The sequence below is a fragment of the Asterias rubens genome, chromosome 8 (genome assembly GCF_902459465.1).
Source record: "Asterias rubens chromosome 8, eAstRub1.3, whole genome shotgun sequence".
In the NCBI taxonomy this organism is placed as follows: domain Eukaryota; kingdom Metazoa; phylum Echinodermata; class Asteroidea; order Forcipulatida; family Asteriidae; genus Asterias; species Asterias rubens.
The window spans coordinates 3535160-3549333 of record NC_047069.1 but is presented as its reverse complement, the minus strand read 5'-3'; the positions used below and the strand labels follow the sequence as shown (position 1 = coordinate 3549333).

At 39.4% G+C, this 14174-nt stretch overlaps 1 protein-coding gene across 1 annotated transcript in view; it reads right to left on the bottom strand.

Moving 5' to 3' along the window:
* Nucleotides 1-11402, bottom strand: part of LOC117293514 (AN1-type zinc finger protein 2A-like) — a 60882-nt gene extending 49480 nt beyond the window's left edge. The window contains exon 1 of the mRNA XM_033775862.1: nt 11237-11402. Coding sequence (XP_033631753.1) covers nt 11237-11291 — 55 coding nt within the window. The 5' untranslated portion in view covers nt 11292-11402. The remainder of the gene's footprint in view (nt 1-11236) is intronic.
* Between the last annotated feature and the right edge of the window lie 2772 nt (nt 11403-14174).

Genomic DNA, 14174 nt, shown 5'->3' with positions numbered 1-14174 from the left:
TTATTAAAATAAGCAGGACAGTTCTTTTCAGAACTGAGAAGTCTCCCGATACCCGAACAATCTACTCCGCGGTAGTAGAATAAAGCAAGACAGTTCTCTATTAACAAACTCTACCTGGCAAGTAGATACACACCCGCAAACCAAATAATAATAATGATACCTCACCATGCACTGCCTCACATCCTACATTGTAACTTGTCAATAGAGGGTGGTACATAAGATGAGTGGTCTCCTGTCCAAATCTCTTCTCAAATATTCGGTTGAAATGTTTATCCCCAAAAGTTAAATTAAAAAGTTGAATAAATGTAAAAACTTACATTTGACTCAGGATTGTTTGATTTGTTGGTTTCTTGAGTTCATGACGCTATTTTTAGAGTCATGTGACAAACTACTTAAGGATAAAATCCTTGTATTTGGTCGGTGGTTTGATGTTTGATCAAGTACGAGTGGATTTCACAGAACTCTTAACCACCAAAATCTGCGCTTAAGAATAATAGAGTGGAATAATAGAGTTCACTGGATAATCATTATCGGCCGTAAGTAGTCGGCCGATAACTTATTTGTGTCAATAAAAAAATATTGAACTTGAGTTAAAAAAGGGCACGACGGCCAACTGAGATAAAATTGTATTTTTGCGGTGGCGATGCTCAAAACCGTATTTTTTTTGCAAAACCCGTATACCCGTATTTTTTACAAAAACCCGTACGAAATACGGGAAAAACGTACTAGTTGGCATGTCTGGTGTGCGTCATAAGAGCATTGGGGTGGGGATTATAACCTGGTGAAATAGTTCTTGTTTCATGATTTTGCGACCATTGTCACTAAATATGAACTGCTAACGCCTATTACTATTAAAGCCATTGGACCCTTTCGGTAAACAGTGTTGTCCAAGGCCCACACTTTGTGTACCACAACTTCTATATCAAATAACAAACCTGTGAAAATTTAGGCTCAATCGGTCATCGTAGTCAGGAGAAAACAACGGAAAAACCCACCCTTGTTTCCGCGCGTTTCGCCGTGTCATGACATGTGTTTCAAATAAATCCGTAATTCTCGTGAACGAGAATTTATATTGTTTTGCTGTTTTCTCAAAAAGTAAAGCATTTAATGGAATAATATTTCAAGAGAAGTCTTTCACCATTGCCTTCTGTAAACCCTGTAAGTTATTTGTAAATCTGTGAACTTTTTTTTTTTTTTTTATGAACCGAAAGGGTCCAATGGCTTTAAGTAGGGTTGAAATGTAGTTATTAGTTTCTTTCAGGGTTTTTGACGACGACCCCTACGCACGTTCGTTTTAACGAAAACCCACGCAACAACAATGAGTAGACTCCTCTCAAGTAGGTCACAACTCATATAGGTACATACTGTATTGCATTTACCATAGAGAATGTTTAAGAATAACATGGAAGTGACTGCACTCAATTATACTCAAAAGACCACGTGGTTATAAATTAAGAATTTTAATATTTTTTTAATTTAGAGGAAAGCTTATGTTCTAAACTTCAATTTGATAAATGATTTAACTTTCTTGACCTAATTGTTTAGGAGATTAGGCTTAAATCAAAACCGTGTATAAATGCTATGGGGTTTTAGGCGGAAACAAAGAATAATAATAACAACTAGACATTAGGTGTTTGTGAACAAACACAAAGCTGTTCCGTGTTCTTTTGCTTGGATTATGAGCTAAAATGACCAAGGAGTCTATCATTGAAAAAAAAGAAGAAAATGCTGAATGAGTTATGGTGCCACTTGCGGTTGACCCGGAAGTAGAGGTCGACATGGGGTCATGGTAACCTAAGGCTAATCTCCAATGCCCAAGGAGTCTCTAACTAAAAACAGTTTGAAAATCGATATTGCCACACTTTGGGTTGACCCGGAAGTAGAGGTCAACTTGAGGTTACGGTTTTTCCAAATTAATCTCCAATCCCCAAGGAGTCTTTAACTACAAACAGTCTAAAAAACGGCAGTGTACTTCTTGAGATATGGTGCTACAAAGATTTCCCAATAAATATGCAAATATTGGTCACGTGGTTAATTAATTACGATTTTAAACATTTTTGGGGGTCGGTGGTTTGATGTTTGATCTAGTACGATTTGATTTCACAGAACTCTTCACCACCAAACTGCGCTTATGATCACCATTTTCCGCTTACTGTGTTTTTCAAACATCATCTTGTCATGCATGCACACATGTTATGTTGGGCTAACAATTGAGAAAAAAAAAAGGCAACACTATCGATATAAAGATAAGAATCTAACTTAAATATTACAAAAAGACATATTTTTTTAGTTTTGGGGGATAAAATAAAATATTGTTATCGCATGGATATTCAAACTCGCAGGTATCAGAGAAGTAAGCGCGACTGATGACCACTAGGCTATAAGGGCCAATGCACAATCCGAGGGTTTACATGTATATCAACAGAGGGGATTATGATCCGGCAAAATAATTCTCGTTTCATGATTTTGCGAACATTGTCCCTAAATATGAACTGCTAACGCCTATAACTATTAAGTAGGGTTGAAATGTAGTATTAGATGCCTTTAAAAACCCCTATTCAATTACGCACGTTCGTCCACGGACGACGCCACCTCCCGAGTCTAAATTTGACATTTTGTCACTCGTTTCTCAAAAACTACAACACCACAGCAAGTAATATTTTAAGGGAAGCTTTCAACTGTCATTATCTTCAAACTGTTTAAGTTTAGTGTAATTCTGTGGACACCATGGTCATCGTCGTCAAAAACCCCTATTTATATACGCACGTTCGTTAAACGAAAACCCTAAACCTTCGTGTACAGAGTATATTGGTCCAGAACTCGGTTAGGAAACGAAGAAACAGAGACTGTGCTGTGGTCCAGAACGTATGTAGAAAAACAAGAAAAAGAAACTTGAGTAGACTCCTCTCAAGAAGTCACAACTCATGATAGGTACATACTGAATTGCATTTACCATAGAGAATGTTTAACAATAACATGGAAGCGACTGCATCCAGTTATATTCAAATGAAGATTACCTGGCTAATTAATTAAGATTTTTAATTTTGTTTACATTTAGAGTAAAGCTTATGTCAGGCATGAGAATGGGTGATGATAAAAAAACAGGAAAAAATTCAGTTGATCGGAAATATCAATATTCCATCATTTTTGTGTGCGAAACACACAACACGAGCGCGCAGCGCGAAGTCCCCTACGGCCGGGGTCCAGGGCCCGCTTAAGGGCCCTGAGAGCTCTGGGTATTTTAGAAGCTCTGTGGTGGTCTCTGATGCATTTCTGACACCTATTTTTCCAGGTAGAAGTGAGCTACTTTTGTGTGATTTTTCCTTTTTTTTATTTTAATAATAGGTTTAAGGGAAAATAAGGAATGTAAAGCTCAAACAATTCAAACAATTTTGGGTTCGCCTGCGATTTTGTAACAATTCCGGAAAAAGAAAGGAAAAAAAAAAAATAACAGTAATAATATTTTAATTTTTCTGACGATCTTATCCCTTATTTCTGCCCTTGAAAATGCTTTTTTTTCTCACCAACAACCATTTTCATAGGTTCTTGATTTGAAATTCGGTTGTGTAAAAGAAATTCTTTTGCAATTAAATGTTTGTGATTTTAATGATCCGTCGGCGACGCACATTTTAAAATATATATAGGCCTATATATCTGGCGAGAGCGATGTGTTTTTGAGAAAGAGGTTGTTATTCAGCATAGGGTATAACTGGAACGAGGTTGAGATTAGACCCCAACATAGAAATAGAACCAATGAAGAAAGCACGTCGTCCGGACGTACAGTGTGTTCGCTGGTTCCCAATTTATCTTTCGCTGGTTGTGAGGCAATAACAGGTACCAGTTTTCCATGGCCTGCCGGCGATCTCAGATTCGTGCCACGCCGCTCATTGGTTCGTGTACAAACCTGCACGTACACAGTACACAGTACACATGGTGCAAACTAGTCTTGGTTCAGGACTCTCCTGGATTTGTAACAAGAAAGCGCGCTATCACCCCCAACGCGCTATCAACCACGAACCTCTATCACAGGAGAGTCTTGGAACATTCGTTAAATCTCCCCCCAAAATCGGGGGGGAAACATAATGCGCGTGCGTAGGTTTCCCGCAGAGCCCGCCCCTTTTTGGGGTGGGAATTTAACGAATGTGCCAAGACTCTCCTGTGATAGCGGTTCTCGGGTGATAGCGGTTCGTGGTTGATAGCGCGTTGGGGGTGATAGCGCGCCCTGTTGTGACAAATCCAGGAGAGTCTTGAACCAAGACTAGGTGCAAACACGTGCATTGTTTTTTCAGAAGACTTTCAAAAGTCTCCACACGTGTTATCTTTGCTGCAGCAGCAAGTGCATTACACGCAAACATTATTTAACCATACCACTATAAACGAAGCAAGGAATAAGGCAAGTTTATACATCTGTCGCTGCTGCATGCATGCGCGGTGCCACGAAGACCACAAGCCGTAAACTGGGCCAGTTGCTGGACGGCAATTTATTGTTTAGTTTTTAGGTGCCGTTTTTTTTCATGAATGCCGTACGTGTGGATCCGCGATAATAACAATTACAAAGGTAAACTGACATTGTCTGACTAGAGAAGAGGGATTAGAGAAATCCAAATGTATACCCCCAAAAACCTACCCCCCGAATTTTATAGCAAATTCACATCGAACTCGGAGACCACAATTTTGAAAGGAAAAAAACCGGAATTCCGGTTTAAACCGGAAGATTCTCATGCCTGTTATGTTCTAAGCTTCAATTTGGTATATGATTTCACTCTTTTGAAGTTATGGTCTAGGAGATTAGGTTTAAAGAAAAAAATGTGTGCAATTGCTAGGGGTTTTAGGCGGAAACAAAGAATAAGAAAAAAAATAAAAATCTCGACAGAAACAATACCTGTTCCGACGGTAGGTCGGAACAGCTAATAACTAGACATTAGGTGTTTGTGCACAAACACAAAGCTGTTCCGTGTTTTTTGCTTGGATTATGTGCTAAAATGACCAAGGAGTCTGAAACTGAAAAAAGTTTCAAAATCGGTTGTGTAGTTCTTGACCCGGAAGAAGAGGTCAACTTGGAGTCACGGTTATTCAAAGTTAATTTTTAATGCCTAAGGAGTCTATAGCTGAAAAAAGTTTGAAAATCGTTTGTATAGTTCTTTAGATATGGTCCCACTTCCGGTTGACCCGGAAGTAGAGATAAAGTTGGGGTCATGGTTTTTCAAAATTTATTTTTAATGCCTAAGGAGTCATCACTGAAAAAGATTGTCAATCGGTTGTGCAGTTCTTAAGATATGGTCCCACTTACGGTTGACCCGGAAGTAAAGTTCAACATGGGGTCACGGTTTTCAAAGTTAACATTTAATGCCTAAGGAGTCTATAACTGAAAAAAGTTTGAAAATTGGTTGTGTAGTTCTTTAGAAAGGGTCCTACTTCCGGTTGGCCCGTAAGAAGAGGTCAAAATGGGGTCATGGTTTTTCCCCAACAAAATTTAATGCCTAAGAGGTCCATAACTGAAGAAAAAAATTAAATCGATTGTGTAACTCTTGAGATTCGTCCCACTTCTGATTGACCCGGAAGTAGAGGTCAAATCGGGGTCAAGGTTACCCAATGCAAATCTATCATGCCTAAGGAGTCTATTACTGAAAAAAAAACACTTTGAAACCGGCCGTTCACTTCTAGAGATATAGTGCTGCAAAGAAAAACTCATTAAAGCTTCTAATTACCATAAATTATCACGTGATGACGTCACAGTTTTAAAATTGTGAAAATCCTGAAACTTCGTAGGAATCCAATGTAGGCCTATTGGTTGTGTACATCCAATGGAGTATGTAAAAAGTAATGGGCCCAGAACTCGGTTAGAAAACAAATAAAAAAGATGCCAACTTCAGGACAGCGTCGTATAGACTCCCCTCAAGTAAGACCTCAACTCAAACAGGTCCACACTGTATTGCAACCCCCATAGAGAAAGTGTACAGCCCCGTCAAAGTGACTGCACCCAGCTTAGTGACTACATCCAGAAGTACTACCGTGTACCCATGATGCCAAGATTTTAATTTATTTGTTAATGATAGACGTCCCCCGATTGGTTTTAATGGACGGAAACCATTATTTTTAGAATCAGTATATTTGTCAACACAAAATATCAAATTTAGGAAACGAACAGATAAATTTTGTTGAAGTTATTAAGATTTTGACCATTAAAATGTTGACATTTAAAGAGCCATTGTGTTTGTGCACAGACATAAAACGTGCAATACATGACGTCATGGTGACGTCGTCCGGGTGGACAAAAGTGGAACCAAGCAGGTTGCGCCTACTTTTGTAGTAGTCGTGACAGTTCAATAATCGCGTGAGTTGAATAGCGGTAGTCCGATTAAGCAATCAAAAGTCGCAAATTCCAGGAGAATTACACTATACATGTAGTTCCAAAGACTTAAATGCTTATGTTCCAATTAGATACCCAGCTACGCTTACATTCCAAGAAATGCTTACGTTCCTTCAAGTTACACTAAAATTCTATCACTAAGGTACACTTTCAATCCGAAGTCAAGATCCGCTTACATTCCAAGATACGCAGCTACGCTTATGTTCCAAGGATATGCAGCTACGCTAACGTTTAAAGATTCGCTAAATACGTTTTTTTTCAAACTACGCTTTCATACTATCAAAAGGTAGCCTTTCAATACTGAAGCAAGCTACGCTTACGTTCCAAGATACGCAGCTTACTATGCTTAAGTTTCAAGGTATGGTTACGTCTTTACAAACAAAATATTTTGACAGGCACCAGCCACAACATTAACCAATTTCTGCAAATCAATACTTTTCTGTGCTAAGTAGATGTCTGTGCTACAATATCGGCTTTAGGGCCTATGTGAAATTGGGCTCTGGCACGTCGGGAGCATGTCACGTCAGGATCGCATTGCAAACTGTATCATGGCAATGAAGTAGTAGGGCTAGTTTATTAGTGCCAGTGGTATGTCAGTCACCTTCAGATATATAAAATGCTTTATTTACTTGTTCTTAATTTGTCCCATCATATTTTGGGTTAGTTTCTTTGTGTTCTTCGAGACTATCTTTGGATGTACGTCGAAGGATTTGCTGGATGCGTGTATTATGTCGATTGCTTATATAATACAGAGAGACTGGATCCTTGTGCTGCATCATAGTAAAACGTTGATATAAACAAAGCACTAGTCTACTTACAACAGTGCGCGACAATGTCATGTAGATTTGACAGTTGCAATGGCTGGAAAAGCGTACGCTGACCTTTGACCGCATTAGTTATTTTAAAATCATTTTCGCTAATTACATAATATTTTGATGATTTTTTACAGCAACAATCTAAAGAAACATTGTGGCATCTTCTTTGAAATATGGACCATTTTATGACCTCAAAATGTCATTTTTCAAAAAATTATTTTTGACCTTTTCAGATATTTCAAATAATTGTATAGGTCTACATTAAGGTTTACTAAAATGTTCATCAATTACCGTTCATACAAGGATAGTTCAGTTAATTTTAAATTGTGTAATGATCATTTTAAAAATGTAGAGTCTGCAGCAGTGAAACCTGTGGTTATATACATTTACTTCAAAACTAACTTAGGTAAATCACAAGGAACATTCATTGTGTACTATAATGAGGCCCAACAGATGTACTTTCAAATAAAATCAGTAAAAAATCAACAAAACACCAAACACAGAAAATATAAGCCTGACACTGACAGAGGAGGGCAAAAGGTTGACAGAAAACCATACAATTTCGAGGCATGTTTATCATGTTAATTGTGTAGATCATTATATCGAGTTGTCCGAGCGGTCGAGCTGTCTCACGACGAGTTGTCCGCACGGTCGAGTTGTCTGACCATGGAGGTAGACTCCTCCGTGGTACCTCCATCATGGTCTGACAGGGGACGAGTCACCCTCAATGTTAGTTGTAGTCTAGGTTCCTAGACCATTGGTGTTGCGTGGTCACACACAACCAACGTTCCGATTATGCACGGCAAAAACTGTACACGCTTGTAATGAACGAACGCTAGCGGGCGCTCTGTTTCTCTGATTTCCGGATCTCATGTCCTGTGCTCACCAAGGTCTAGGACATTTGCAAATTGAAGGCGTGGCCAGACTATGTAAATTACTTTTTATGTATGCAATATTCATATCACGTGACGAATTGAAGATGACTATTCAAACTAGACCGAGTCAAAGGTCAATATGATCGGCGCTCTAATTTTAATAATCTTTGCTCAAAGAGTAATTCCGTGGTCATTATAGGCCTATTAAAAGGAAAACAGTGAAATTTTAAGTATAGACTACCTATTCAGATTATGGATACGTGACGATTTGAAATCGTAAATAATGGTCAAAAATCGAACGTAAGATTAGCATTCAGAGAGTCCGTGTAACGGACGCTTGTATGGCCCCACGGCGTGGAGCAATCGGAACGTGAAATAAGCCTTGTGGAATATCACGTACCGACCATGCCGTGTCTCGTGGGGGTTGGAGTTGTTAAATTCCGGGCGCTATGAACTCCCAGCTTGCGGGTGTCGACTCCGTTGTTAAGATCGCAACGTTCCAATATGCTCCATTTTGATTCATGGCCCCCTAATTTTTTTTTTTATGAGTTTTCAGGTAATTTTGATGATGTCAAAACGTAGGAATATCGCATCTACCTCCATGGTTATATTGACAGTGTTATTGTGTGAGTAGCTTAAAAATGTTATGAGAATTTTTTATAAAAGGTTGAAATAAAAATAATGCTAAAACAAAATTCCCTCAAAGCATAATTTTGCCAAACAAAGTATTATTTTTTAATTCTGTGAATGAAGAGTTATTTTTGAGGTAATGATTAAACTGGGCAACTAGTGGAATTTATGACCCGACTACTCGCCTCAAATAACTGGGAGTTGAATAGCAGTAGTCGCCACCCGACAAGCAATCAAAATTCGCAATTTCTCATGAGTTGTTCCAAAAGATATTGTTACGACTACATTCCAAAAAATATTATATGGTTACGATCCAAGCTGCGCAGCTACTCAGCTACGTTTACGTTCAAAGATACGCTTAGGTCTACGTTCCTTCAAGTTACACTATAATATCAAAAGGTATGTTTTCAAGCCCGAGTCAAGCTACGCTTACATTCCAAGATACGCAGCTACGTTTACATTCCAAGATACGCTTAGGTCTACGTTCCTTCAAGTTACACTATAATATCAAAAGGTACGCTTTCAAGCCCGAGTCAAGCTATGCTTACGTTCAAAGATACGCAGCTACGTTTATGTTCCAATATGCTACGCTTCAGTCCAAGATATGCTTACGTTCCAAAAGATGTCAACTATCCAAGCTACACAGCTACTCAGCTGCGCTTACAGATCTGCTTATGTTCCTTCAAGTTACGCTATAATATCAAAAGGTACGCTTTCAATCCCATGTCAAGTTACGCTTACGTTCCAAGATACACAGCTACGAATTACGTTCCAAGATATGCTTACGCTCCAAAAGATACTATTACGTTCCAAGCTACGCAGCTACTCAGCTACGCTTATACACTCCAAGAAACGTTTAGGTTACGCTACAATATCAAAAAGTACGCTTTCAATCCCGAGTCAAGCTACGCTTACGTTCCAAGATCTGCAGCTACGCTTACGTTTCAAAATACATTCTCACAAAGACGCTTTTGAATCCCTCAAGATTTCCTTCCCCCAAGATTAAAAGACTTTCACTGTGAATAACACTACAGGGCCCACCAGTTAATATCTGTTTGGCAGAAAATAATGTACAAAATTTCTTTACTATCCAAAAATTTAGGTGGGCACTAGGCATAAGTCTACAACATTTCAAATTTAATTAAAAATTGGCTGGTAACCAGTTTCTGCTAAGCAATACTATTTTGTGATAACTATAAGCAAATTGTTTAGCCAATACAGGCTTCATCAGTGTGGGCCCTGGCACGTTGGGAGCATAACGCCCGTTCGCATTTCAAGCTGCATCATGGCAATGCAGTAGTCTGGATCTGGATATTATACATAGAAAGGTTTGTGGTGGTACCGCAAACCTTTCTTTATCGTATTTCCACCATGTGGCAAATTTTTAAATCCTACTGATCTGGACATTATTATACTCCGATAAAAACATATACCCACACACACATGCAGAGTATAGCAAAAGTCATGCAACGCAATTACTGCATGCATTGTACACTGCATGCACAACACTGATGAATTATTCATGAGCCAACCGCAACGCAGCCTCTGATTGGCTCCACCGGAAAGTCGGGGGAGATTTGCCGAAAAACAATAAAAAAGTTAAGACCCGTCGTTGCAAATGTCCTAGACCTTGGTGAGCACAGGACATGAGATCCGGAAATCAGAGAAACAGAGCGCCCGCTAGCGTTCGTTCATTACAAGCGTGTACAGTTTTTGCCGTGCATAATCGGAACGTTGGTTGTGTGTGACCACGCAACACCAATGGTCTAGGAACCTAGACTATGTTAGTTGCGATAACGTAACCCTCCTGCCGTCTGCAGGAGGGTTATGTTATCGCACTTAAAGCCATTATACACTTTCGGTAAACAGTATTGTCCAAGTCCCACACTTCGTGTATCACAACTTAAATATAAAATAACAATCCTGTGGAAATTTAGGCTCAATCGGACATCGGGTTCGGGAGAAAATAGCGGGATAACCCACTCCTGTTTTCACGCATTTTGCCGTGTCATGACATGTGTTTATAACCAATTCCGTAATTCTCGCTAACGAGAATTTATATTGTTTTACCGTTTTCTCAAAAAGTAAAGCATTTCATGGACTAATATTTCAAGAGAAGTCTTTCACCATTACCTTCTGTAAACCCTGTAAGTTATTTGTAAATCTGTGAACTTTTTTCTTTTTTTCTGTACCGAAAGGGTCCAATGGCTTTAATGCAATGTCACTTTTGACAGTATTTGTAGTTGTATCCGTCAGCGAAAATTCGTCCAGTCGGTTTCTTCAAAACCATTTAAAAAAATCAACGATTCAGATGTTATTTTTTTACCAGATCGATAAAACGGATTCTTGGCTACCAATTTCATCATCAAAGTTGTCTATGAATGATTCAATTCTATATCCAGATATCCCGACCATCATCATGACCATGGCATGTTAAATTGTTATCATAAAAATCATGGTATGGTTATGTTATTTTCTCGTAGTCGTACCACGGATTTACGAGACCCCACGGTAATAATAAAACGAGACTATATAAAAAACCTCACCTAGTTGCTTACACGTGTTGACAAAGCAATTGTTTCCAAGCGTTGGAAACTCCATTTTTAGTCGTGCACTTTTGAACGCCGAACCGCTGGCAGAATGCTAGTTCGAGCGGCTAAGTTATAGTATATTGAGTAGTGGCTTGCGCTCTTTCGGGTCGCACTAAAGATATTATTATACCGGACACTTCGGCACCTCGCAAACTCGGCACCTGCAAACTCGGCACCTGCAAACTCGGCACCTGCAAACTCGGCACCTGCAAACTCGGCACCTTGCAAACTCGGCACCCACTCGGCACCATACAAACTCGGCACCGGCGTTTTATCATAGACTTATATATATATAACTTTATGCGTTTTATTGACTAACAAACTCGGCACCAAGCCCCAAGGGATATACCTAGAAGAGTGAAGTGTTTAAAAAAAAAAGTAACGTATCGTAGGAGGTCCTGTTTTCGAGGTGTCCCTAAAATCGTGGCAAATCTTTTACCTCTCTGTGCGCGATGTACACAGTCCCTAGATAAAAATGATGTGGTTTTATTTGCCAAGCAAAGAGTCTCCTCTCCCTTGACCAAAACTTAGAAACACGTTAGGCTCCGTTGGTTATTTGCACCTGTAAATGCAAAAAGTTTGGTATTTTAGGCATTTCTAAAAGGTACAAAAATATGTCATAATGTTGAGGCCATATAAAAATATTTGCCCACCGAAAAAGTTTCATCAAACACTATTTCAATTCACAATTCATGATGATCAAATCATGTGACTGAATATTTTGCTGAGCATTCTGGAAAAAAAATACAGAGGCTTATAGAAGCCATGTGCCTTATATCATTTTCTAATATTTTTGGAGATTTTTATTTTTTAACCCTCACATCAGTATTAAAATTTAAACATCAGCTTGCACATGTTGATTCAATTATCACTGTTTATTTATACGCTTTATTATAAATATTAAGAAAGAAAAAGAAAAAAAAATCAGATTTGAAAGCCAGTAATTATTCACACTTTTTATTATTATTTTTATTTTGTTTATTTTTTGCAAGTTACCATGGTAATTTTAAAAATTTAATATAAAAAAACATTTTGAATAAAATGAAGACAACTGCTGGCTATACAGTCATACACAGAGTCTCAAAGAACACTTGTAGTCACTGCAGATGTTTCTTCCATGGCTTCACCGGGAAACCATACTTTCTCGTTTGCCGTGAAAACAGGAAAAACTCAAAACATATGGGACCAGTTGAAGTCATTGAAGATCGGTGTGTGGTGTGAAAATTTCAATGTCCATCAAGTTTTAATTTATGTTTGCATACTTAATATAAACAAATGAAGATAATTAGGGCATCGGTTGATATATCGCATCATTATTTTTTTCCCAATTCAAAGAAAAGGGCATATTACCGTGAAAACTGGTAAGAGGATGATACGTGTACTTACACACATAAAAATTGTTTGATAGTTAGGCCGTGTCCGAAACGACGGCTTCGGCTACAGCTACGTCTAGATCAGCGCGTCTACCAGTGTTGAAGAATAGGCAGACGCGTGCGATCTAGCCGTAGCTGTAGCCGAAGTCGCCGTTTCGGACACGGCCTTAGTAGCTTTAAATCACATGGGAGTTGATAAGAATTCCCCGACTCTCGAGAAAATTTGGGCCCCCATCAGGAAATTGACCGTGGCGCCCGCACCGTGTTCAGTCAACAAGTTTTTTAAATTAATGTTGTTTTTAGGCTGAAATTGCGTCCATGTTGGTGAAAGTGCGGCGCCATTTTGATGTTTTGGGCTTTGAATAAGTTGAATAAGGGTTTGTTTAGTTTAGTTTGGTTAATAGTTTCGATGGATTTTTTGCATGATTTGCCGAAAGGCGCCGGCCGGCCGTGATCGGGGGACTAATTTCCCGACGGTTCCGCGACAGTTCTGTGCGTGGTAGCTCATGGCGTGTCCGTCCCGTGCTATATAACGTCGCTTCTGTTTTCTGGTACGTTTCGATAATATTTGTTATGTTATTACTTCTAACTTTATAACATTGCTCCATGATGTCGGGGTCTTAAGGCCCGGTCACACAGGCCCCGATATAACGAGAACGAAAACGATAACGATACAAATGCACGCCCTCGATTGGTTGAATGAGCGTGGGCGTATTCTGCGTGGAGCAATTCAACCAATCGCGGGCGTGCATTTTTATCGTTATCGTTTTCGTTCTCGTTATCGGGGCCTGTGTGACCGGGCCTTTATACGCCCTACTTGTAAAATAAAATCACGTCGAGTTTGTACACGTCATTACAGTTAATACACACACCGCTGCACAGTTTTCACAAAGGGGGAGCTCGTGTTCATTTAGCTAATTAAAAATGGTTTACGGCTCGGCACAATTTGCAGAATACCCCGCACCCCCGAAGTACCTTTTTTTCTTGCGGAGGCGGAGTCGCGGTCGTTCGATTAGCTTCCCAGGGTCGACCCCGGTGTGTGGCGTTTTCTTTTTCCAGGACGAACGTGTGCAGATAATCACCCACGTTCGTCCTGGAATTAAAACCCGCCACACACCGGGGTCGACCCAGGGAAGCTAAACGAACGCACCCAATGTATTTCCCTGCGGAGACAATTACAAGCGGAGGCGGAGTCGCGGTCACAATGTCTTTTTGTGAATAAATCAATCAGATGAAATGATCGTATACTACACGTCACGGTCTACTGATCGCAACAGTGATGCAGTGTGCAGTGCTGTATATGTATGTTTGTTTGTTTGTTTGTTAGGTTCTTAGTTAGTTTGTTTGTTTGTTTGTTTGTTTGTTTGTTTGTTTGTTTGTTTGTTGGCGCAGTGTTCCCCGGCCCAGTGCGGCACGATTCGGCAACAACCAACTGCAGTGCATAGACACAGTGTGAACAAGAGCAACGTATTGACCTGTTGTTTTGTGTGTGTATTGAACAAAAAGTGACGTCCTTGGAT